Source organism: Dermacentor silvarum, chromosome 10 (assembly GCF_013339745.2).
Source record: "Dermacentor silvarum isolate Dsil-2018 chromosome 10, BIME_Dsil_1.4, whole genome shotgun sequence".
Taxonomy (NCBI): domain Eukaryota; kingdom Metazoa; phylum Arthropoda; class Arachnida; order Ixodida; family Ixodidae; genus Dermacentor; species Dermacentor silvarum.
In genome coordinates, this window is record NC_051163.1 from 102,415,794 (window position 1) to 102,441,744 (window position 25,951).

At 48.1% G+C, this 25,951-nt stretch overlaps 1 protein-coding gene across 1 annotated transcript in view; it reads right to left on the reverse strand.

The window, feature by feature from the left end:
* The window catches only part of LOC119431725 (peroxidase), a 70,955-nt gene that overhangs the window by 7,178 nt on the left and 37,826 nt on the right, over positions 1-25,951 (reverse strand). Inside the window, exons 6-14 of the mRNA XM_049657347.1 lie at positions 21,585-21,737; positions 19,522-19,623; positions 15,987-16,097; positions 15,524-15,659; positions 14,646-14,849; positions 11,681-11,812; positions 9,818-10,036; positions 8,170-8,339; positions 6,874-6,982 (exon numbers count right to left, since the gene is read on the reverse strand). Of these exons, the coding sequence (XP_049513304.1) occupies positions 6,874-6,982; positions 8,170-8,339; positions 9,818-10,036; positions 11,681-11,812; positions 14,646-14,849; positions 15,524-15,659; positions 15,987-16,097; positions 19,522-19,623; positions 21,585-21,737 (1,336 nt within the window). The remainder of the gene's footprint in view (positions 1-6,873; positions 6,983-8,169; positions 8,340-9,817; positions 10,037-11,680; positions 11,813-14,645; positions 14,850-15,523; positions 15,660-15,986; positions 16,098-19,521; positions 19,624-21,584; positions 21,738-25,951) is intronic.

Sequence of the window (25,951 nt, forward strand, 5' to 3'; positions counted from 1 at the left end):
TCCCAGCAAGAGCTATTACCATCAGCTTTAGGACTGACCACCCAACGACATCGATATCTGCGGAACTAGCTGCTCTTCGCGCTGCACTTTATTTCGTCAATCGGGAACCACTTCGACAATGGTCAATCTTCAGTGACTCCAAGGCAGCCCTACAATTTGTGCTATCAGCTCTGTGTCGCGGGCCATACGAACAGTTCGTATTTGATATTAGATGCCTACTCCATACATCACATGAGAAAGGACACCACATGGCATTTCAGTGGCTTCCAAGTCACTGTGGCGTCATGGGGAACGAAGACGCCGATAATGCTGCTCGGGCAGCTCTTGATGACACACAGGAAGAGGCCATACCACTCTCACGGTCTGACGCAGCCAGCAGACTTCAAGTGCTTGCACAGGAGATCACGCTCACTTTATGGTGCACACCAAGCGGCCAGACCAACCGGAGCAATCGTCAATACCACCTGCCCTCTTTGATGCATCTCTGCATGCCAACTGGACTCCGCCGAAGAGAGGCCACTATGCTTTATCGCTTATGGCTAGGGGTGGCATTCACGAAATCCTATTCATTTCTCATTGGAATGGCCAACAACGCTTTTTGCAATGCCTGTCTTTGTGAGGAGATGCTGGAACACATTCTATGCGACTGTCCTGAATATAATGTTCCGAGACAGTCCCTGGCGTCCGTTATAGCATACCTTGACAATAAACCAATGTCAATTGAAACGATTCTCACGTGTCGTCGACAGAAGACATCACAGCTGAAGGTGACGAAGGGAATACTAGGTTTTTAAAAGAAACGGGCTTGGACAAGCGGCTGTGACAGTGATGTCACGCACCACGCAAGAGTGACGGACTGTGACTGACGATGTGTGTGCTGTGCTGTGTGCTCTCTCTCTCTCTCCTCCCCGTCTTTCATTCCCCCTCATCCCGCTCCCATGTGTAGGGTAGCAAACCGGTTGTGCTGAACTGCTTAACCCTGCCTTTCCTTCTCCACTCTTTCCTTCCTTCAAGGGGGACCGCATCCGCGTCATTTCTGTCTTATCAAGTAAAACAGACGCAGTCTGTTTTACTGCCTTTGAAAGGTGATTTACTACTAATAGAGCTCGAGCTGGCTTTCTCTTAAGTTTCACCTAAATTGGCAAGACGAAGTACGTACACAACACCCCTTTTCGTTTTCAGCCCCGTTTATAGGTTTCCGGCATTCACGCAATGATTCAGCGCGTGACACGCCGCGCAATTCGGTAATGACTGTCTAATGGTTAATATAAACAAGAAAAGTGAAGGGTTTATAAGGGGTTCTAACACGACATTTTCAACTATAGATTTTTTTGTGTTAATGAAGGTGTTAGACATCTACATATTAGAAAAATAGCTTTCACTCGCACATACAGCCGTATGCTGTATGTGCGAGTGAAAGCATGCGAGGGTGAGCCGACGATGGCGGCTCAATCGCGCGTCCAAGGGAGGAATGCGGGGAGGAAGCGCGCCGTGTTTCGTCGCGCGCAAAGCACCGGGGGGAGGGGGGCATACTACTCCAGCGGCTGCTGCGTATGGCGCGTCCGCGCGGACCCTATCTTAAAAGCTATCTGTGATGGGGACAGAGTGCGCCGAGTGCTCATAGCTTCGTCTGCGCCGTGTTTTCGCCGCTTAGTTCGCGTTCAAGCGAGAGGCAGCACGAAGGTCAATTCGTTCGCTGCCGCCGCGCTTCCTCGCTCCAGCGTTCTGACGGCGAGTTTCCGCGGTCATCGCGCGATATGTGTTCATGTTTGCTTGTGCGCGCGTGACACCATGTTTGTTAATTTAGTTAGTAAGCGACTGTTTAAGAGTTTATATGGCCGATCAGACTAGCATCTTTACTTCGTATAGCTGTATACTAATTTGCTATCGCAATCGATGCTTCGCCCGAAAGGGGCGAAGCTGCCACTTTTTATAGTAGCTTTTCTGCAGTCACTATCGGTTTCGTTTCCCAGGAAGATACTGTGACGTCACAATATGTGGTCACATGAGAGCAGGGCATTGCGACGCTTTGACACTCGCTCCGACTCGCTCTGTCGCCTCGTATATGTTCCTGCTCGTTGTGAGGGCACATGTAGCAGCCTAGGGGACGACCGAGTGAGCCGGTGCTGATGTCAGAACGTCGCAGTTCCCTCTCACATAGTGTGGCTTGTGACTATTTTTTTTCTAAGGTTTAGAGATTTAGAACTTTAACTTAAAGAATGAATAGTCGAAAATATCTCAGTGCAACTTTAAAGTCCCGTAATTACACAGCGGGTTATGAGGGACGTCGTGGTGGAGTGCTCCAGGCCAATTTCTACCACCCGAGGTTTCTTCAACGCGCTCCTAAAGGCAAATAACTCGGGATTTTTGGAACTACCCCGTCTCACGCATAGCAGGCAACGCCGCGGAAACTACGGAAGTAGTGCCGTCGCAGAAGTCTCACTCCGCGTGTTGCAGTTGCTCTTTGTCTGCAACTTTTTGTAAAGAATAAACTTGTTCATATACATATTGCAACGACAACGTGTAGACGCAAGTTTATGTCAAATTACGTATTAGTTGTGCACGTTTGGGCTTCCATTTTTTTGGCGTACTATGTTTTGGTCGCAAGTGCAGGTGATGCGCTGTGGCCGCTGGTCGTAGAAAGGTGTCACTCCGCTCGTTTCGGTGGCAATTACGTTAAGACTTTCAACATCTTTCGTGTAATGAATACTTCATATTTTGCGACTTAATGGTGTGAGACTTGGTTTTGCATCGAATTACGTGACGCGTGCCTATATCTGTTTTTCATATGTGACGTCATATTTTTTTTGTCGCGGATGGTAACAGTGAGAGGGTTATGACCCTTTTCGCGGAGCAGTTTGCTCTAGAGGAACGAGATGGCGCATTCGGCGGCGCGCCATACGTTGCCTCAGCGAATGCGCACGAATACGAAACCATTACTGCGTCTGCCCTCCTACTGTGCGATCAGCTGTCGAAAATGCAACTGGGTGTGCGCTAATACACTGTGCCCAATTCATACTGCAAAATGTGTAACGATAAAGGGAAGACGTGTGCGGTAGTTCGCTGCAAAAATAGTGATTGACATATTAATGCATGGAATCAACCTGTGTCGCAGCTGCTGCATAAGGACTGCCTGTGTTGGCGCCCTTCGCGATGCACGGCTTTCCTCAAGGATAAAGAAATATAATTCATCCACCTGCGCTGTATAGCTAACCTCCAAAAAAAAAAAAAGGACTTAAATTCCGGAACGTCGGCACTTGGGAGTGAGTACAGCTCGTTACAAAATGAAGTAGCGCCGCTTAGTGGCATTGTAAGTTTCCCGCACGTTATCTACACACATCCACCCTTACTCGCACGAGAACTTACGACCACCCTATCGCCAACGTGTGAGTGAATAGGCGCACACTTGAATCAAGGTGCCGAAGCATGAGTGACGGCGACTACACCGACAAGACACGAATGCTGGAAGCTAAATGTTTCGTGACGGTCCACAGAGTAAGCGAGAGACTAGCGATAATACGTCTTTGCTACGGGCTACCACAAAGTACAGAACATTTAAATTCCAAGCTTTGTGCGCAGCAAGAACAGATTTATCGCAGCAGAGCATACCCGCGAGTGATTACGCTGAAAATAAACAATCAGATAGTGGCTGCACCGAGGAACTTTACTGAGTCAGAAATATGACAAGCCGCTGGTTCAAAATGTTTGCCAAATAAAGAACGCAGAGCACACTGATCCCGATTTAATTCATAAGCGGAAAGTTTGGACAGCTTGGAATACATTTCTAGCCCCGCTTTTAGTACAAGCACCGTATACGCTGCTCACGCCGTTTGGACAAGGCGTAATGAGCTCTGAAAGCACTTACATGTCCTCTAAAGCTGTGGCTAAAGCTTCGTGTCGTGCACGCAGTCACCGTCTACGATACGCGTCGAAACAGAGGTTTGCTGCGCCGCGCCGGCGTCACGCGCTTGCATTGTAAACGCGGAGGCAACGGAGGCGGCTGAGGCAAGCAATGGACGCGTCACCACGTGATCAAACATGGCAGCGCCCACGGGAGCGCCGCGAAAAGGGTCAATAGCTTTCGTTGCATTGTCTGCTATGTATGAAAAGGAGTCTAGGATGGAGTCAGCTGGAGCAAGATTGCTGGTAGAGGCCCTCGTCCTGGTAGTGAGCATAACCTCCTGAGACCCGAATACAGCTACGCGACATAATCGCTTTTCAGACTGCTTATTATTGGATGTTACGAACGTGAAATGATTTTTTTATTTATATACCACGGTTAGATTGCAAAAAAATGGATGTACATGAAAGAAATAATCTTCTCATTTTTTCTATGGTAAAAACTGCACTTCATTGCCTAAACACAAATATTAAGATGGAACTACGTGTAATATATTGCCATCTTGCTGCTGCATCCCTGATTTTCACGCAGTCTCTCGGAATTCTAAGCACAACTTCGACGTTACTTTACGCCGTCTGTTACCACACAGAAGTCTAGATCAATTTAGCGTTAAAGTTCTCGAAAGCGGATGACAAGAATATGAGTAAACCACTTCCGTTGTATTCTACATGCACTGGACTCCATATCCGGGATGAATATATTGAGCAATGACTTCCAAGTTAATTTTGAAAAGAAGATTGGGGGAGCAATGTGCAAGATAATGTACGAATGGTCTTAGGAGGATATATATATATATATATATATATATAGGCTGATGACGATGAAATATAAGTTCATGCGCATTTATATATCAGACACGCGCGAACTTCACGGCCGCGTCGCTAGATGGTACAGCGTGTCTGGAGGAAAGCGCGAGGATGCCGGCTGTAGTACACGCCTCATACATGACCCGTTTCGGCGACGACAATACTGTGTGTCACTACATTGCTTCACTGCTAATCGCATTAACATCAACAGTCATCCAGAGCTGGTTTCTGCCGGTATTTTGAAGACAAGGTCTTCTTTACGACCCGGGCTTGGCGTATCTGGTATCGGGGTATCGTGTAACCACTTCAAAAAAAAAAAGGTCTTTTTTCGCTTCCAGAGCATGATAGTGAGTCGAAAGAGGTATCAAAATGTAGGTCTTAACGAAACAAGGAGTGAGAATTAGTCGCAGAGCAGGTAAAGTAACGGTAAGGGCGTAATAAGTGCTAATACAGTCGAAAATGAAACAGATTGCACTATACCCCTGTAAAGGGTGCACCGCCGTAGCCGTAGACATGTTGAGGCAAAGCCACCTTGCGGCATACTTTTGGAAAATGGAGCGAACTCGTTTGTAGTAAGCAGGGCTCGCGCGAGGCAATGGTGTCTGGAAGGCGGCTTCGGTGGTGCCAACAAGAAGCGAGAATTAGTCGCACAGTAGGTAAATTAACGCTACGGGTGTAATTAGCTCAAATACAGTGAAAAATTAACCACATTGCACCATAGACTGCACTGTCTCCGTCGCCCCACCTGGCCTCTTGGTAAAAAAAATAAATAAATAAAGTTCCACGCTAAAGACGACGAGCTCGACGTAATTTCGCGTCAAATACGATTCGAATAAGATACAAAATGAATGAATAGCGAACACGGAAAAGATACAGCAAAAGAATATAAAGATATAATCAAAATGCAATCATCGAATCACTTGAACCACCGCGCACGTCGACCTTGTCCGTAGCGTCGACATCTGGTTTACCCCTTCCTTTTTTCAATGTGAATTATGTGATAACAATTATATGGACACTCCAGGCGAATGTTCGCCGCCGCCGTAATGTTCCATATAAAGTATAAACCATATGTAAGCGATTTCGCACGCGACGGCGACAAGCGACGGGATGGAGATGGCGATCGCGTACACTCGTCGCCTACAAGTTCAACCTAACGCGAGCGACAGCTCTCCACTGTTGCCGGTATGTGGGCGGCAAATACGCACCGAAACAGGCGTGACGCATGCTCTATAATGTATGTTCTCAATTGAAAATCTCGATTTTCCGAGACGTGGTAGAAGCCAGACGCAGCGCGAATCGTTCAATCCCCGATGCTGGTGCTCTTAATCACGCCAGCGATGTGTTCGTGGTCATCGAGTGACATCTGTCGCTGTTTGCCTGTGCGCATGCGCGTGACACCATGATTATTAATTTAATTAGTAAGCGAAAGCTTACTGCTGTGTATACGGCCTGATAAAGCTACGAATCTTACTTCGTGTAGTTGTCTTATATTTTGCTGTCGATATCAATGCCTCGCCTTTCAGGAGAGACCGCGAGTTTTTCGTACCCCCTTACACCTCCCCACCGGGCACGGCATAGCGAGCCAGAAGACCAAAGAGAAAAATTAGTTGTGTTAGTAAATTACGCCTCTACAATACCAAGAGAGGTAACCGTGACAGGAAGCTTGGCAAGCCAGAAAATACGCAAAAATTAAAGACTGGCGGCGTCACCGATTTGAAGCTCCGGCCCGCGCCAGCTTGCCGTGGCGTCATAGATTTTGATGGTGTCTGCTGGGGCCTAGACAATTTTTTTTCTCGGTTAAAGATGTACTACATTGTATACCAAAAGAATCAAATTAAGCCTGTACACAGCACGTTTTCAGAACATTTACTGCCGCGCAACGGGCCAAATACCAGAAAGTACATTGAATTGCATGACGTCACAGTGACGTACCGGCGTTAGGTTTCCGACGCGAAATTCAGCAAATGAGAGTTTGGTCTTCTCTATCTCTTCTCGTAATCAACCCTCCTTACCTCGAAACTTACGAAGATCGAGTTCTCGAAGTATACCTTATCAGTCTAAATTGATTTTGTGCTTCTGTTTAGTGTCTCTTATATTTCCCCGCTTTGTATACTTCATTTATCTATCTTTTATTCGTGTTTCCATTCACGTTCGTGTACTCACTCTGACAAGTCTGGGCGGAACATGGTCCTAGTCTGGACCGAGGTGAGCGAGTAGCAGTTGTCGCAGAGGATGTGCGCCAGCGTCGTCTTGCGAATCTCCTGCAGTTGCTCTGCGAGGCAAAAGAGAGAGAGAGAGAGAGAGAAAAAAAAAAAGAGAACGGAGCTGTGGTTGCGGCAACAAGTGAACTGTAACGCGGTTTAGTAGGTTGCACAGTCAGGCGCCAACCTTCCCTCCTCGAAAAAAAAAAAGCAGAAAACAAACAAAGCAAAGCATGCATCGTCCACAATCGTCATCCTAGTCAACCAACTTCGTTGCGTCACAGAATAAAGTTGTAGGGTTGAAAGAATCAGATTACAGTTATGCCAGCACATTTTGGGCTGACCAGCCGAAAAAAGAGCGTGTATAATCTACACCGTCGGCTGAAAGAAGAACGCTGATGGTTCTTGGTCCAGGTGTGTCAGGTGTGCGCCTGTGTTTCGTACCAATATCTGTGTTTGACGTTGTAATTACCCTAAACTCGTCTGAGAGGATATCGCCTGAGTCGGTCTTCCCCGTGCTATGTAAGCTTCTGCAATCCAGAATGTGGTGCTCTTCTATAGAGTACCACCTTAAGGTCACGGGAGCCTGATCTAGTAAGGCATCACGGAGGAAGGAAAAAGACCAGCAGGGAGCAAACATGACGTCAGGCAGCCAGCCTCAGCAAGGCAGCCTCCTTTGACGCCGCCCTTCTTTCTCTTCGGGGAATAGCTCTTGGGAAATAGGGCCTTCATGGTTGCCTGACCTTTCAAGACATTGTTTGGTTCGGGGTAGCTTTTAGTAACACCCTCTTCACAATTGGCCCTCACCACTAGGTCTTTGCTCTACTCTCCCGCATATGCCCGGCGGCGGCTAGAAATTACCGCTTGCCTGTGACGTGGTGAGGGCCTGTTTCCCATGAGCATTTTCTTAATATTTTTTATGACTAAGCTTCAAATCATCACGTGGCACTCTCTCCTAGTTTTTCCCCACGCTCCATGTAAGGCATACACGTGCTGATCTTGATGAGACCTGCGTCGTGTTCTTCTTGCTAGGATTTGGAAACGACCCGCTAAGCTGGCAGTCGTAATATAGTAGTTCGAGTGCCAGTCAAGCCCAAAGAAATGGGACTGTACTCTCTATTTCAGAGGTGCAACGCACCATTCTGTGCACCTTGGACATTTCTTTTTTTCTTAACATGCCACGAAAAAGAATACGATGCGCGCGAGTATGTTGTCTTGAGAGGGAGAGAGAGAGAGAGATGTGAGAGGTTGTCCTCACCTGGTGCGAAGGACCCGGCCTGTCCCTCGTGCTCGTAGTAGAATCGGTCACCGAACTTGAGCCGACGGAACTGCTGTCCCAGGATGCAGGCGAACGTGGGGCCGACCAGGCCGCCCTGCACACTGGTCTCCGTGATGCCGCCCGTGAAGAGGTCGATGTCCGTCACGTCGCTGCGGGAGATAGGGAGAGCCGCCGATACAGAGCGAGACAGACATTGAACAATGAATAGACAGATAACATCGGTCCGGCTACCTGTGTCGACGTATATATATTCTTCTTCTTTCTGGGGTTTTACGTGCCAAAACCAGTTCTGATTATGAGGCACGCCGTAGTGGAGGGCTCCGGAATAATTTTGACCACCTGGGGTTCTTTAACGTGCACTACAACGCAAGCACACGGGCGTTTTTGCATTTCGCCTCCATCGAAATGCTGCCGCCGTGGCCGGGATTCGATCCCGCGACCTCGTGCTCAGCAGCGCAACACCTTAGCTGACTGAGCCACCCCGGCGGGTAACGTATATATATATATATATATATATATATATATATATATATATATATATATATATATATATATATATATATTCAATGAATAGAAGCACGGAGGAAGCCGTAAAAAATAACGGGACTTTACCGACATTTTGGCTTTGGCCTTCGTCCGAATATATATATATATATTGATGCGGCGCATATAACATCGTAGTGGTCGTAGTGCCTTCAACGTGTAAAACGGCGGGTATAGCAAAACTGCAGTCAGATAAATTGGTATGTGGATAGACATGTATGTGGATAGCCCGTTCGCTCACAATATGATTGTATTCCAGGGGGTAAGATGATCCTTTGCGAATTTTGTAGTGAGTCCTCGTAATTACAGATTAAATAAATTTGCACTTAGCGCACAGTCAGTCACGTCACGTTTTTTTTTTTTTTTCACAAGAATTCACTCATCGACTTAGAGTACATGCGCCGGTTAACTGTTGGCTGTAGGTATTACGAGGAAGGAAAAGCTATGTCATCATTGCTTAAACAACGCGGCAAATCTAATATACCGTCAGACATGGCATGGCCTTCAGTAGAGTGTCCCTGTAGCAATACATTTTATTTCGCTTCACTCTGTACGATGAAGTGAAATAAAGCCACATTGTGTAAGCAGAGGGTTCAATTGAGCCGCAGATCAATGCTCGCGGTTGTTCCCTTGTCACTACTGGACAGAACCGGCAAAAACAAGTCACATACACAAATGTGTACATCTAGACTGAAGGTAATAGATCTATGATGTGATTAGATTAGTTATTGTTCCGGCGCCCAGAGGGCGCCACAGCTTCATGAGAATAGAGAGAGTACACGACCCGGCTTGGTCAGTGTGAAACCCGCCCAACTGCGTGCTTTGTTGTCAGTCCATCAACCAGCATGCCCGAGACTGTGCAGTTATCACGCATAGATAGATGGATAGACGTATAGGCGGATAGATAGACAGGTGATATATGATAGACAGAGATAGATAGATAGATAGATAGATAGATAGATAGATAGATAGCTCTGTGCGGACCTCGCACACCACATGTCCGCGAGGTGCTTAATCCACTGTACCGGGCCCGCCTGCATTTGTCATCTATAACACGCGTGGCGCGCGGACTGCTACGACTCACTCGTAGAGCGTGCTGTACAGCTGCACGACGTGTGCGGGCGTGTACTGGAGCAGGTCCTCGAAGGTGGTGGCCTGGTAGCCCGTGCAGTACTGCAGGTAGTCCACGTACGGCCGCAGACCGTGCTCGCGACCTCGCTGCAGGTTGAGCGCGATCAGGTCCAGACCGTACGAGTCGTTGCGAAGCCGGTACAGGTGGTGGGTGACGCCCTCCGTGATGAAGCTGCGCGTGCGAGAGAGAGGCAACGCTATTCGTGAGCAGGGAGGAGGACCCGTGGGTCGCCAGATCGTGTCCCCGGTTTTGCCAGCTAAGGGTGACACCAGCCACTTGTAAGTGATCACTCCGTTTCCCGAGTCCATAAGGTGGCCTACAAGATCACCGGCGTAAAGCGTAAAACTAACCAGTGTAAAAAAAAAAGATAAAAATAAAACACTAACGAATGCTGAAAGCCTGCTGTTTTGAAAGTCCCAGGATGTATACTGGATGTTTCCGCGAAGATGAACCAAGTACCTGAATGTCGCAGCCGTGATGTCCTTTCCGGGATAAAGTAGTTTTGCTAATGCAGATGGTTGCATATATGTATGCACGGAAGGACTTGTGCGGACTCCCCCGTACTTCTTCCCCCTGCCGCAGTTGCGGGCGCATGTTGCCGGTGCTGGTGGACGCACAGACACTGCATTTGTCACTGGTGTTCGCGTGCGCACTACCTGTTGGTATTGTCTTCTGGCTTTCTTTTTCTTCTTTATACTTGCCTCAGTAGGGTGTTTGCGATTTCGGAATAGCCGGCTCTACAGAGGCCCACCTTTGCATATTTCTACACTAAAAAAAACATCCGTGAGAGCAATTTTGTACAAATAAAAAAGCTTGTGTCGGGCGGCGGACATGAGACATGGCGTGATAATCGCTTATGAGCTTAGCTTATCAGATATTTAAAATTCACTGACTCGCCTTTCACAAATTTAACGTTACTTCATAATTGCGCTCTGGAAGCCAGCCAATTTTAATGCATGTTCATTTGCAAAAATTCTGGGACAAAATAAAGTTTAAACATGTCGGTCCTGGAAAGGTGCTGGCATATATGCTGATGCTCTGTGTAGTAGTACGCGAGGAAGGCTTCTCGGCAGATTTAATTAGAGAACCACTGTATAACGCCACTCGTTTTGGGAACCTTGAAATCAGTGCGTGCCTCAAATGCTCAGGTATATTTCCTGAGGCTGGCGACCTACGACAATGTCAATACCAGGAGCCGCCAGTTTGTACGTGCAACAAAGTTCACAATTTTTTTTTAGCTTTATCATGTGGCGATATACAACAAGAGTGGTGCAGTAGTTGCCTGATTAACATAGCTATCAGTAGAGATGTACTGTGATTGCTTAAGGCGCCAACAACACAATGAGAACCACGACAAAAACATTAATTCGCCTTTATGTGTATGGCAATGCAACAGATGACAAAGGAGTAGAATGTCCAACCGGGCTGTCAGGCATGATAAAAAAGAAATCTGGTTTATTGATTGTTATTCAGTTGAAAAAATAGATACTAAAGTGGGGACGTTTGGCCATCCCGACTGGGACAATTACTCAAGATTTGGGACTGTCCCGCTGAATTCGGAACTGTTGGGAGCCCTACCAGTGACCCAAGTTGGCCCGGCGATTGGTTTCGAACCCGGTTAACTCAGTACAACTGGCTATTGTACCCATTGGACCATGGGCCAAGTGGCCCAAGTTTGCGGGAAAGAGGTTAGATCGGCACGGACATATATACCGGAAAGTTCCTTAAGATACCCTAAGAATTTTAACTGAAATGAAAAAAAATTCCTTTCTGAATCAAATTACAACAGCAAAGTCGGCATGTGTCCGCACTCACCTGTCGTAGTGCTGTCCCGGGTGCCGAAGCAGGCCCCTGATGACGTTGTCCATGTCCCCGTGGTACAAGTAGAAGGGGAAGAAGTAGAAGTCCTGCAGTTCGAACGGACTGCGCTGGCCATCAATGTCGATCCTGCGCGTATACAGACACGGCGAGAGGAGAAAAAGCGCTGAGGCCAGAGTTGGTGCGCCGTCGTGAAGAAAAGTCGCGAGCCAATTAAAGTTAGCACGATCATTTGTTGGCGGTGTCACGTCAGCAAAATCACCACTAGCACACTTCATCAATGTACGGTGCAACCCAGAAGTGCGTCTAGGCCCCATCGACTACTGGTTGGAGGCAATTTACTTTGAGCATGTGCTGCTGGATCGGGCTAGCTGCAGACACGCTCCTCCCCGCACTGAGATTGGTGGTCTCAGCTGCCTACGGTCAAGGAGGACAGAGACAGACATGCCAGCTGGTGAGCCTCAGAAGTCGCCAAGGAGCTAAGCGATGGCGTGCCTTACCGCCTGTATCCTATATCGCTTGCTGCAGTCTTGGCTACCCGGTAGCCTGTGCGACTACAGAGTTGGCTTGCCGGTGAAGCACTATTCGGTCAAAAGCAAATTGTGTCGGCCCAGTAAACTACGCCGGAGGGCGGGGACGCACTCAGTATAGCAGCGCACCGTTATCAACCTTTAGGCTTGTGTGCTGCTGACTGCACTCAGATTCGATCAAGGCATGTCCATACAGGGGAGCCCAGTGTGAAAAGGAGTAAGTATTAGGTATTCGAGCAATGATTGCTGTCGATAGGCAAGCTCGAACTTCACTTGCCGGTATGCATACCCGCAAGTTATGCGTTGAAGCTTTCTTCTTGCGTTGAAGCACGTGTCACGCAGGTTACAATAATCCCAGGTGCTCTAATGAGGCCTCCGTTTACCGGTTACATGAGCCCACGTGGAGCAGTATAGTTGTAAGAAATCCAATGTATCGTAGCGACGAAAAAGCGCCCCGCGAATTCTGCAACACCAATCAGAACCTTGCCTCACGCAGTGCATCTTGATTTCATCGTGAAAGGAAGGACATTTAAGATTTGTAAAATTAACATTCTGTAGTAGATAGCGCAATAGCAATTAAGTGGGATTATTTGGAGAGGCGTACGTTACTGGCACGAGAAATTGAAATGCACAATTGACTATAGTCGGGTCCAGCTTTAGAAGGCAGCGGCATTTGCCCCTCAAAGGCGGATGCACACGAGCCTCCTCCAATGGGAGCACACGCTAGACTGACGTCTTCAGCTGGATGGCCGGTGACCCCGCCGACGGAGAACATGGCAGCCGGCGCTTAGAACTAGGCGCGACAGCGTTAAGGACCCCGTGTTGCAGAAAATCCGGCGTCGGCGTCGGCGTTAAGCGCCAGCGTCTGGCGGAAATAATCATGCCAAACCACATCATCCCAAACAACCCCGATCACACAGGCCCTCCGCGTGGCGCAAGGCGTTAGTGAAGAAAAATTGAATTTTGCAAATAAAATCCGTCAGAACAACCGTAAAGTACGACTTAACCACAACCTGCAGGCGTGATAGCGTCGAATTGTAATTTGAATATACGAGAAAAAAGCCTGATAAGCAGCCAGGGATCTTTGAAAGCTATCGCGTTCCACTCTTAAAGGCTAAGCTTAAGCGTCCTTCAATTCTGATGGTGTTTCGCTGTACTTTGGTTCTAGGCAACATTGAGGGGAATGTTGAAAACTGAGCCTTTCTAAATTTTGATCGGACCCCATGTCACAGAAAATACGCTGTCGGTGTCGGCGTCAACGGCGTCCAATAACGCTATCGCGTTCGACTCTTAAAGGCGAAGCTTAAGCGTACTCAAAGTTTTATGAAAGCGACGCGCGACAGAAACCTACCTACCTACCGCAACGTGCCAATAACGAGACAAACAATGCTTCGCATTAAAAAAAATTGAGGAGCCGTTCCACTCTGTGAAGGTAGATGACCATCGAAGCTGTAGCACATCATACAAGGTTAGACAATGGTACATGTATTTATTTGCATAATTTGGTAATCGTAGCGACGATAGATTTGTGATTACTGTGATATACAATGAATGGTTCGGTTACAACCTTAGACAGATTCTTGGCACCTCAAACCAGACTCTTCTAGGAGAAACTGAGTGAACCATTTCTTGTCTGGTTTTGAGATGTCCACATTGAAGTGTCCAACGATGATCACAGGGTGGTGTCATCACGGCTAACCCATGCAAAGTGCGTGGTCATGAACTTCTCTAGTAAGGCATGTTGTTGGGCTAGTCGGTTCATAGATTCTGCAAAATGTTTCAACTGCGCGAAGAAGACGGGACGGGAACAAAAACATAGACGCACACTGTGCTTTGTGTGTGCGTCTATGTTTCTGTTCCCGTCCCGTCTTCTTCGCGCAGTTGAAACAATTTGCAGAATGTACTTCTCGAGATCGCACTTGGGTGTACCTGGAGTTACATACACAGTGGATATCACAATTCCGTCTGTCGTTTGTACGGCACAGACACCCCCACAGTCGGTGGCATTGTCTTCTTGCGAGTCAAGGGTTTATGGTCGTACATATATTTTGTCCTTTGTGTATATGGCAACGCCTCCTGCTCCTGAGTCCATGTGCTGTTCACAAACGATTAAAGTATGCTCATCGACTTGAAACCATGCATCTTGACCTATTTGTTTCATTTATTAGTATTTATTATTCTTATTATTAGGAGCGGAGTACTTGAAGCTTGCTTCACCTCCGCTGCGTCGGCCTGGTATTGCGCTATCTCCGGGAACGGCCCACGTTCACCTTTTTTGATTGTTGACGCACAGACACGTAAAATACATGGAACCCCAGTCATATACAGCTTCGCATTGAAAAAAAAAAAACACTGAGTATGAACAGCCAACCTTGCCTACGCCGGTTGACTTCAAAGACACGTCGGTCGCGAGGGAGTCGGGCAGCGCTTACCTCTGGAAGACGCCGTCGATTAGCGTGTGGCCCAAGCGGAAGGCGGCTGCGGCGAACTCGTTGAGCACCGTGGCGTCCACGTCGGGCGCGTACTGGCTGCGGCCCGTGGGTACCAGCTGGTAGCGCACCATTGCGTTGGGTCCCAGGATGGGCGGCAGCCACTCGGAGTAGATGATGTGCTGCCACTGCGCCATCAGGATGCGCCTGCACGAACCGCGCGCGCGCGCGTCAGTGCGTCGACGACCAAACTGCTCCATCTTTTTTGTGTCTTCGTTGTCGGCTGGCCAACACGAAAGTCAACAAAATACTAAACGGCTCCGCTGGCCGCACCGTAACAGTCTAGCACGAGTCGAGGCTTCAGCCTACAAGAGCGAGAACCAGGGGCCGTATTCTGAAACGTTCCACTTCGGCGATAGTTCGCCTTTTGCCTTAAGGCGCGCGCTGATTGGCTGGTTTGAGCAAAATTGAATGACGTCTGGCTCAACGAGCCAATCAGCTCATCCAATTTTGCTGAAACAGCCAATCAGCGCGCGCCTGAAGGCTAAAAGGCGAACTATCGCCGAAGTGCAACGTTTCAGAATACGGCCCCAGGAGTAGGAGGAATAAACTATTCAAGTGCGAACTGTCCGTTTATGATCGCCCTCTGTGCGTCACGGAAGGGTCACGGAAAGATTAGCAACGCACAATAGGCGAGCGCCCTTGTGTCGGACATGCCGCCGGATCTCATTGCTGATTGGCTGATACTGGTCCTATAGGCATCGCTGCACCGCACGGCGTGGATGAGCGCAGCGTATGAGATTCGGCCATTGCTGTCACGTGGCCGATAGCGAGCATGCAGTAAGCGCGCGAGCCAGCCAGCGTCCATGCGCATCGCGTACCGTGTCTCCTGGAAGAGTCTCTCGTCGTCCCAGTGCGTGTTGAGCTGCTGCAGGCGACGGGCGACGCGGTTGTGCTGCCGAAGCCACACCGTGTGCATGCTCGTCAGGGCCGGATGCTCGTTGACGCGCTCGTCACCTGCGCATGCGCGTAGTCGCGCAGTCAGCACCAGCTCGCTCCTTGAAAGGGGACGCTAATCGGGAACACTAATGAGTGCGTGGAAGGGTGCGAAGCAATACGAGAACTGTAAAGGCATGCATAAAACGCACGTAGGTGCTTTACCCGTGTCCTCGCTTTGTTTTTGCTGGGAATACCGAGTCAAGCTATATTACATACATATAAGAGTGAACTACGTCACGGAACACTTGCCTCGGTAATATATGCTTTTTCGAAATTCCGATGTATCCGCTTATTCACAAGACCTCGATGGAGTCACTGTGAGCGGCCGCGAGTCGCATCGCTTACCGCCTCGGAAGCAGATCTCGCCGGTCTCCAAGTTGCTGCACCGATCCTCGGCTGGGAAGAAGCTCTGGGGCAGGAGCTCCTCGCCCTCCAGTGATTGCGCACGCAGGAGACCTTTGGGAGGAGGCAAACGAGCGTGGTTCAGAATTATGATAAGGCACCTGCGAACGTGTGCAGTTTAGTGTGCAAGAGATCCGAGATGGATACGGTCGTAATGAGCCGGCACATTGACGCTGTTCTATGTAAATATGATGCTTAACCAACAATGGCGGAATCAGACTATTCCTGCACTTTACCAAATGTACCAATCGCATGGGTTTTCTATGTCTGTCCTTAACCCACAGAAATAGCAAAATGTTGCAAGTCCTTGTTTCTTTTGCTTTCGAGTATTTCAGCAATCGGCATTAGTTTCGTTTGAGGCGAATGAGGTAAAATCGACGGCATGACAATTCTCGTCATACAGCCCGAAGCAATTGAAGTCCCAGAATGGCCACTACAAATTTTGAATAAACGTGTCTTCAGCAATACGGCGCGTCGCTACATTGCTTAAATGCTAATCGCATTACCACGGATAGTCATCGTTGAGATGGGTTCTGTCGGAATTTCTTTTCCTGTCTATTTATGTGGCCATAGCGTTCTACTACGAAGCAACAGGTCGGAGGTTCGATCCTCGGCCGCTGCGGCCGCGTTTCGATGGGAGCGGCACGTATAACTCATCGTGCACCGTCTAACCGTATTTTCCGATCTATAAGTCGCACCTTTGTATAAGACGCACCCACCTCAAATCGGCAGCTTTTCCGAAAAAAAAAAGTATAGAAGTCGTACCGGTGTATAAAACGCACCTCTTCGTTCGGTAAGCGATTAAAAATAATCGTGGTGTTTCGTTCTGTGAACGCGGGTCACGCGCAAGCGTATGGGTGCCATATATTTCCGCTCCAGGCGCATTTCTGCTGTCGTGGTTGCCGCGATGTTCCGTATAAAGTGCAAGGGCGATAAAGGGCGATAACATCGTCCCCGCGCGCCATACGCTGTATGTGCGCGTGAAAGCGTCCGACGGTGAGCGGAATCGCGCACAAGGGAGGAAAGCGGGAAGGCAGCGCGAAAGGGAGGGGGGGGGGGGCGATTTGTACTCTGGTAGCAACTGCGTAGTTTGCACAGCGGCGTGCGCCGTATCTTGACAGCGATCTGTAGATGCAACGAATTCGGGGTCAGCCGACTCGCGGTCGGCCTGCCGCCGCTTGCGTTGCTGCTCCGTCCTTCTCACACGGCGCTCGGGAACTCGATCACGAGAGGAACCTGACACCTCGATAGCGCGCACAGAACACGTAGCAATTACGTCAACCAGCGCGCTTCGCGTGGCCAATAAGCGAATCCGATTTTGACGGCAGTGTTCCCGGGGAAAAAAAAAGACTTACATAAGTCGCACCGTTCTATAAGACGCACCGACGAAAAATTCAGAAAAAAAAAACCGAAGACTTACATAAGTCGCACCGTTCTATAAGACGCACCGACGAAAAATTCAGAAAAAAAAAAACCGCGTCTTATGTACCGGAAAGTACGTAGTCGGGACATGTAAAAAAAAACTATAGGCAGTCAAAATTACCCCAGAATAATCCAAGTACTCCACAGTACGCTTCATAGCCTCAGTGCTTTCTTGGGTGGTTAATAGAAAACTTTAGATCGGGGCTAACTTATTCAAGTACATGTGAAAAAGCTGAAATGCTTTTATGAGACACCCGCTGAACCGCTTTGAATGAAAGGTGTTGCATTTGAGAGAGAAAGTTCAATTACAGTAAGTCTATGAAGCAGAATTTCGATATAAGGCTTGAAGTTTTAGCGGAAATTGCCGAAAGTGATAAGCTTCAAGAAAGTCGCAGTCCCGCACGAAAGGCGAAGAGACAGCAAAGTATAACACAACTCTAGGAAGTCAGGTTCGTACGGTTTATCGGCCGTATATTTGCAGTAAACATTCGCTTACTAATTAATTTGGCAAGCATGGTGTCTCGCGCGCACCGGCAAGCATGAACCGATCTCACTCGATGACCACGAACACACGCTGTCAGAACGCTGGCATGCCGAAGAGCGCAAACTAAGGGCAACGAACGCTTCTGCTGCTTCTCCCTTCAACGCGTCTCCGAAACTCGAGATTACCTGACCTCCAGCACTAATCGCGCGCGAAGCCAGCGCACATGCAGCCACCAGCCATCTCGGCTCGCCTCGCTCAAACATTCGCCCTCAACGGAGATCACTTCCTAGATAGGGCACGGCGGCGCAAGGCTAGGGCTAGAGGAGGAGACGCACGCTCACCTGCCCCCGTCCTTCTCTCCTTGGCGCGCGCTCACCTCCCCCTTCCTTCCTTGCGCGCGCGAGAAGTTAGCGCCCATTAAGCCCCCATCATTCTCGGCTCACCCTCGGAAGTTTCTCTTCACCTCCACTGCATTGCGACGTGCGGAGCGCGATAGGATCTTATTGCACTGAGATTTTATACCGGACGTAATTGTGACGCCATAAAATTTGCCTTAAGTATCGACATAATCGCTATGCAATATAAAAGTGAAGCACAACGTTTACAAAACCGTAACTCGGCACAAAAAACAGACATCGCAATTCTGTTAACCTGTATCCGTTAGATTATCTAAAGCAGACAAATCTGATGTTTGAATTTGCGGACTACGTGAAAATTGGATTTGTCGGCTTGATTGTATTATTACGAGCAGTGTACAGAATTGTGATATTGTTCTTATTGCTGAGTTTTACGGAGTTACAAAACTCTAAGTAACTACAAATTGTAACTTCTCCTTTCAAAAGCGACAAACTTAATCAAAATCGGTGGAGTGTTTGCCAAGAAAAACGACTGCTCCGTTGCCATGTATTTAGACAGGAGCTGCTGAGCTAAAAGCTTCCTCTTAAACCCCAATCAATTAACCCCTTCATACGCCAATTAATTCTGCGCATTGAAAATTTATTTTCACCAAATTTTATGCACCTTTGGGATTATGAAAAGAGTACAGCTGCCAGAACAGATTGAGAATTTTCAACCTTGCAGTGAGTTTTGCTGCGTTTACAGAATGTGGACTTCGTGCGAGTACTCTGTACAGGAACGTCAGACATGAGAACTTCAACTGTTTAACGTCTACCATACTTGAAAGGCCGCTTGGAATCCAGTCACTCGGAAAATACGCCTATTGTGAAAAATCATGAAAAAAAAAAAAACAAAACAAAAAAACGATGAATGAAGTGAACCCGCTATAGACATGACTACAAGCTGACACAGACAGCGAACACTGGTTTTACTAAAGCACGTCACTCAAATTATTCAGCCTTGAAGCAGAGGTCCAGTCAGATGTGTATCAAGATCTACACGACGCATTTTAAACATCATTATTTACGTCAGTACTTTGATGCACTACTGTGGCGTGCGGAATTGTGCACACGGCACCTGAGAGGGTTAAACCGCCTCTACTTCCCGTCTCTTAAGCGCGCAGCTCTTACGAGCTCAGTTACAGACTGATCGTGAGTGATGGAAACGGGCCCTTACCGGACTGAAACTGTCGGAGCCGGTTGGTGTCGTCGTCGCTGCTGCCGTAGATGTGCGATCCGTCCAGGTACGACGTCAGCGAGTCCTGCTGTTCGCGAGGACCTGCCGAGCGGGAAGGCCGTTTGCATTGTAGGCGTTAAACATAGCGACAGACGAGTAGGGCATTAACCCCATAAAGCCCAACTCATCGCTTTTTTGATACGTTCATTTTGATATCTTCGAATTCTGATTAAGGCTCGGGAAATGTAGCGCATGAGCCCAAAACTGGCGTTTATCGAAATTCAGGATCCAGCTTTCAGTTCCGGGTAGTTGAGAAAACAAATTACTAGTTAGTTAATTGTCATTCTAATTATTTCATTGTTTTTGTACGAATGTACACGCCATAGCCAGCTATAACGGTGAACAAGTCGTATTTTTTTAATGTGGAAAGATGTTTGACCCTTTGTGCGGTTTAAATAAATAAATAAATAATAAATAAATAAATAAATAAATAATAAATAAATAAATAAATAAATAAATAAATAAATAAATAAATAAATAAATAAATAAATAAATAAATAAAGTTCTTTTGTTTCATGAAACTTCCCCCATCTTTCGGATTTCAGCAGAACTGATCTGACATGTTTGTGTCCCTGCGTAGCCTTTAAGTTGTCGATTATTTCGCCCTCGTTCTGCCATCTGCTAGTCCCGGAAATGCGTTGGTTCCGGGTTCGACTCCCACAACAGGACGAAGCTGTCTTTCTGAGGAGCCTTTCCATTGTAGCTGTATGCTGCTTTCGGGTGGTCTGAGAAGTTTTCTGTTTTATGAAAATTCGAAACAACTTTCTCCGTAATTCCCTAAGACACTGGCGTTCTTCTTCGATCCGCCTGATGTGCAGCGGGGAGGCTTTTGCAGAGAAATTTAAGTGCTGATCAAATTTAATGTCTTTCCAACATTTGTCTCCAACGCAATGTCGTTAAACATATTTGGAGATGGTAGCCTAGAGCTTTAGTTGTTTGAATGAACGTGACTGCATTACTGGCGCTGTTTGAATTCCGCACTTGCAACGCACGCTTTAGAAGAGGACGATCTCAATGTTAACCAGCAGCGCTCGGTTAACTATCTAACAGGGGAGCGCGATTTTCAAGGCAGGTGGACAGTACTATATATACAAACCATGCTGAATATTAAGTGAATGCTCTTCAAAAACAATAATGAGAAATAATAAGGTAGGTAATACAATATCTATTATAGCGTAGATTAAAGTAATGATACAATATCTGGTAATAGCACACACAGAACCTGCACAGTTTCTCTACAAAGAATCTGTACAATACAATGTCGTCGTCAAGTAATATTAGGAAGAAAAAGAAACTGTTAGTTTCTTTTTGGTTATACTGTGGTGTTATAGCCGTATAACCACTGAGAGAGTATAACCCCCGTATTCATAAACGCTCCTCGACTTGAACTTGACTTGCCACCGCCTTCAACGCGTTTCGAACGCGCTGCCCAAGGCGGTGGCAAGTCAAGTTCAAGTCGAGGAGCGTTTATGAATACGGGGGTAAGGCGGAGAGGCCACAGCGTCTTGCACCAGCTTCTTACACGGGCCGTAACGCGCTAGCACAAACGCGTTAGAAACGCGCAGTCTTTCGTTAATGTTGGGTATTTATTGTCATCGTGGTGCGTGTGTCCATGTGCGCTTCGTGGCGTAGTGGTTAGCGCCGCGCGTTCGGAAGCGAGGGGTCCCTGGTTCGATTCCGCGCTACGGACACAACTTTCGGAATTTTTTTTTCATAAAGTAGACGTGGCTACCTACTACATACTACAGAGGGACAGACCTACACCCTAAGGAGCTTCGCCCCTAAATGAAACTGTTAGTGTCTTCTATCTATTACATCCTCCACCATACTGGTAAAGGTGGTTATACTGCGACACACAATTGGTAACCAGCGGATCAAGGCGGTTCCACTCCTGAACTGCACGCGAAAGAAATGGATATTCGAAAGCGTCACTGTGGCCGGTGAACTCAGTCAAGGCGTAAGGATTTACTCAGTGCACGGACAAACGTTGCGGCGTGTCTCACCCAGCTGGCAGGAGCAGGGTGCCGATCGTGGCAGGTTGAGGCACGTCTGTCCCAGCGGCCCGAAAAAGGTGTCGCCCGCGGGCACAGCGATGGAGTAGCACTCGGGCAACACCCAGCGGTCGGGGCTGCAGCAGTCGATCGGGTTGTTCGGGTCTGCGGGGCAGAGACATTTGCAAGCGCACTGCTTCAGCGTGCAACGACAGCGCTGTCGGTCTATAAAACATTTTTTACACCTTTATGGGTGTATGAAGGGTGTTCGGTTGTCGCACGGCTAACGCCCTCACGTTTAAGGGGTAAGATCAAATTGTCGGTGGGAACCAATGATGGAATTTTGCTTGCCGACGCTTTCTTGCAAGCAAAATCGATGACAGCGGTGACAGGCGACATAAAAAGGGCGTTAAATAAGGTCTCACGTCTATACCTGTGAAATTCTCCTGTCGATTATTTCTGTGCACCCAAGGCTTTTGGAATGATTACATAGTTTTCAACTACGGCTTTTGTCATCACAAATTTAGTTAGGGCTCACGTTGTCGTCCTCTATAAATTTTTGTAAGGCACTATAGCGATAGGGGTATTACCCATGTGACAAGCAAACACTCGTAAGGATGTAAACATTTTTAGAGTGTATATAACGGACTTACAGAGAGAAACCACTGAGCGCAAACAGCTTTCTCAAAAGTTTTTTGTTCCCCCGCATCTAGAGGCCAACTGTAACGAAATTTCAAGCAGCGTAGAAAAGCCTAGATCCAGGTATAGTGTAGATACAGGACAGCATAATCCGAAAATTTTAGGTTTTCGAAAACGAGTGGATGCGTCACGAAAGGCTCACAAGAGCAGACGTTTGTGACACAAAAACTGAAAAAAAAAGGAAACGACAAACGCTTTCATTACCGCTCGCCTGAAGTGACGCATGACTAAGACATCCCGACTATTTATCCCGAAACAGCCTGGTCGTAAACACAATGCCAACTACCTTAACTGCACGCGTTCACTCAAGTCAGAAAGGCTTCACACTGCGCGCTTTGTCATCTCCGGCGTATCTACTCGGCAATACGCGTGGTACGTGAACCAAAGAGAGCCCTTGCTGTAAAATAACTAAACGGATAAAGGAAAACTAATGCAAAAAAAAAGAAGTAACGAAAAAGAGTCAGCGCGAGAGCCCTAATTGAATAGAGTGAGACAGCACTCTGGGGAATCCTCCACCGGCCGATGCTCAAGGATCGCGCTCGCGCGCAGGCAATATATGACAGCCGTTTTCCCGTGCGCCCTCCCCCAACTGCGCCTCCCCTCCCCCTTTCCCCTCATCTCGAGGGTCAGATAGGAAAACCAAGGAAAGAGACGCGGCGCGGCTCTGAAACGCGTCGTATCGCTCAATTAAATTAAGGCTCGAGCGGCTGGACCATCTGCATTCCCTGTTCTTGTTTTGTTTCTCAACGTGGCTGGGTGCCCGTGGAACGCTCACTTCCGCGTACGCCAGACATCCTTGTGTGAGTAAAGCTTGTCGGATTATCTCATACGCGCGCAAAATGGCCGGGGTGCACTGCTTGTCCGTGGATCAGCCAGCGGAGCAGCCTACGCATCTGGCTCTCTCGCTGGCTGCGCGCGGAGAACAAGCTGCGGGCGTTCGGAACGGTGTCTGTAGGGTTTGCGCATATCACGCTGATATCGTTCGTCGAGCAACGACGCGGTTCTTAAGAAGTGCACATCGCGTAGAATCTGATTCCTGCATTTCCAGGTACCAGAACACGATACACCGGTAGGAAAGGTTGGCTGGGACGCGAGAGTCCTCGGCGAAGGAAGAGAGATAAATAAATAGGGGATAAGTTCCCTTAGTTAAGAGAAAGCTGACAGCCGCTGCAGGCCTAGCTCCGGCCGATATTTTCAGCCGGACATTGCGATTGTCGCTGATGGTTTTACGACCGGAATCCCGCAGCACCATTTTCTTGGCCATCAGAGCTGTAGTGTTCACCCTCGGTGTATAAGACAACGAACGTGAATTAATCAGAACGGTACTACGCAAACTGACCTTTATTGCGATAGAAATTGTATGGACACTCCGGGCGCATATCTGCTACCGCCGTCAGCGTCGCCGTGAAGTTCCGTATAAAGTACAAAAGCGATAAAATCGTCGCCGCGCGCCGTATGCTGTATGTGCGAGTGAAAGCGTGCGACCGTGAGTCGGCGATCGCGGCTCAATCTCGCGCACGCAAGGGAAGAAAGTGGGGAGGAAGCGCGCCGCCTTCCGTTGCGCGCACGGCTCCGGAGGAACGGGAAGGAGGGGGTGCGCATTCTTCTCTGGCGGCTGCGGCGTAAGGCGCGGCCGCGCTATCTTGAAAGCCATCTGAGACGGGGACAGAGTCCACCGTGCGCTGTGTTCTTGTGACTTAGTTCGCGTTGATGTGAGAGGCAGCCCGAAGGTCAATTCGCTTGCTGCTGCTGCTGCCGCGCTTCCTCACTCCAGCGTTCTGACAGCGAGTTTGCGCGGTCATCGAGTGGATGTGTCCATGTTTGCTAGTGCGCGCGTGACACCATGCTTGTTAATTTAGTTGGTATGCCTATGTTTAGAAGTTTATACGGCCAGTAAAACTACTATCCTTACTTTGTATGGCTGTCTACTAATTTGCTATCGCAATCGATGCTTCGCCTTTCGGGAGAAAACTTTTTTATTTTGTGCTCAAGGTGTTGAGCTCAGAGGTGCGTAACCTTTTCCCAGGTGACTGCCTAGCAACAATCTTTGCTACATCGTACAACCGAGATTTGGGCAGGTTTGTAAGTATCCATGTTCGCCCTAATAACGCAAAGAAAGTCGCAGTTTCGCCCGAAAGGCGATTGCGATAGCAACCGATGCTATCGGCGGAAACTCGCTGTCAAAACGCTGGAGCGAGGAAGCGCTGCAGCAGCAGCGGGCGAGTTGACCTTCGTGCTGGCTCTCGCTTGAACGCCAACTAAACGGCTAAAACACAGTGCATGGCGGACTCTGTCCCCGTCGCAGATGGATTTCAAGATAGAGCTACCGCAGCCGCGCCACACGCAGCAGCCGCCAGAGTAGAACGCCCTCCCTCCCCTCCCCGGTGCCTTGCGCGCGATGGAAGACGGCGCCCAACATCACCACTTTGTTCCCTTGCGCGCGCGAGAATGAGCCGCCACCGTCGTTTCACCCTCGCACGCTTTCACTCACACATACAGTATACGGCGCGCGGCGACGATGTTATCGCCCTTGGACTTTATACGGAGCACCACGGCGACGGCGGAAATGCGCCTGGAGTGTCCATATAGGTGCAATCAGAATCAAAAACGAAGACATGAGAGCAAACCTCAGAACAAGCGCTATCCTGTCGTTTTCTCTTATGTCGTCGTCTTTCTTGTGCTAGTAAGGCAAACACTATGGAGCCTGGTGCAGATGTGTGCGATAAAAGGAGTCACTGTTTCACGACAGTTCACTAACGCGTGCTTTGCTGTGCACAAGTTCGAGCATGTGCATCGCCTTTTGCTCGGTTCGTTCTCCACGTCAGGGCAACATGAGGCTTGTACATGGTTCTTCGCGCTAGCTTTCTTGGCATCTATGAAGGAAGCATTGGAAAGAAGGATTGTTGACGGAGATGTGACATGCGGTAGGTGTGGTTTCGGCTCCAAGGGCGCCCAATCGGCCTTTATCACCGGCTTTCATTTTTTTTTTCAGTTTAACGCTTTCCTAACATTTCTTTACACATTAACTGGAGAAAAGGAAGTTAACTTTTTCATTGGCTTCCTAGGCCTCAGTGTCCTTATTTAGCTTCATATGGCTGTCAGTTGACGAAATGCCAACCTTATTTCATGCTATACATTTGGGACGCGTAAACCTGAAGGTACACGACCCCGCAGAACTACTCTTAGATGTTCTCTGCAGAAATATTTTTTCACTTTTGTCATGCATTATTTGCTTTCGACTTAATGAAATTATTTGGTTCATTTAAGTTAGATAACATCGAAACTAATTTTTTTACGCCTGTTGTAGAGAAAAGGGAATACGGATCTGACTGCATGGCAAATTGATCGACGCGCCGATTTGTTCGCTTACTGAACAAATTGATCCACTGTTTATATTTGCCGCTGCGTCGGTACCAACAATTATAGCCGCCACGGTAGTTGAATGGTTATATCCTTCTGCTAAGCACGAGGTCGTGAGTTCGACTCTAGTCCACGCAGAGACCTCATTACGAAACAGTAAAATGCAGAAACTCTGGTTTACTCTACTTTGGATCCACGTTTACTGGTGGTCATATTTTTGCCGAGTTCAGTTCCCCCCAGTCGCGGTCTCTCGCAGCCCGTGCGACGCCATTGCAGGTATAAATAAATAAATAAATAAATAAATAAATAAATAAAAATAA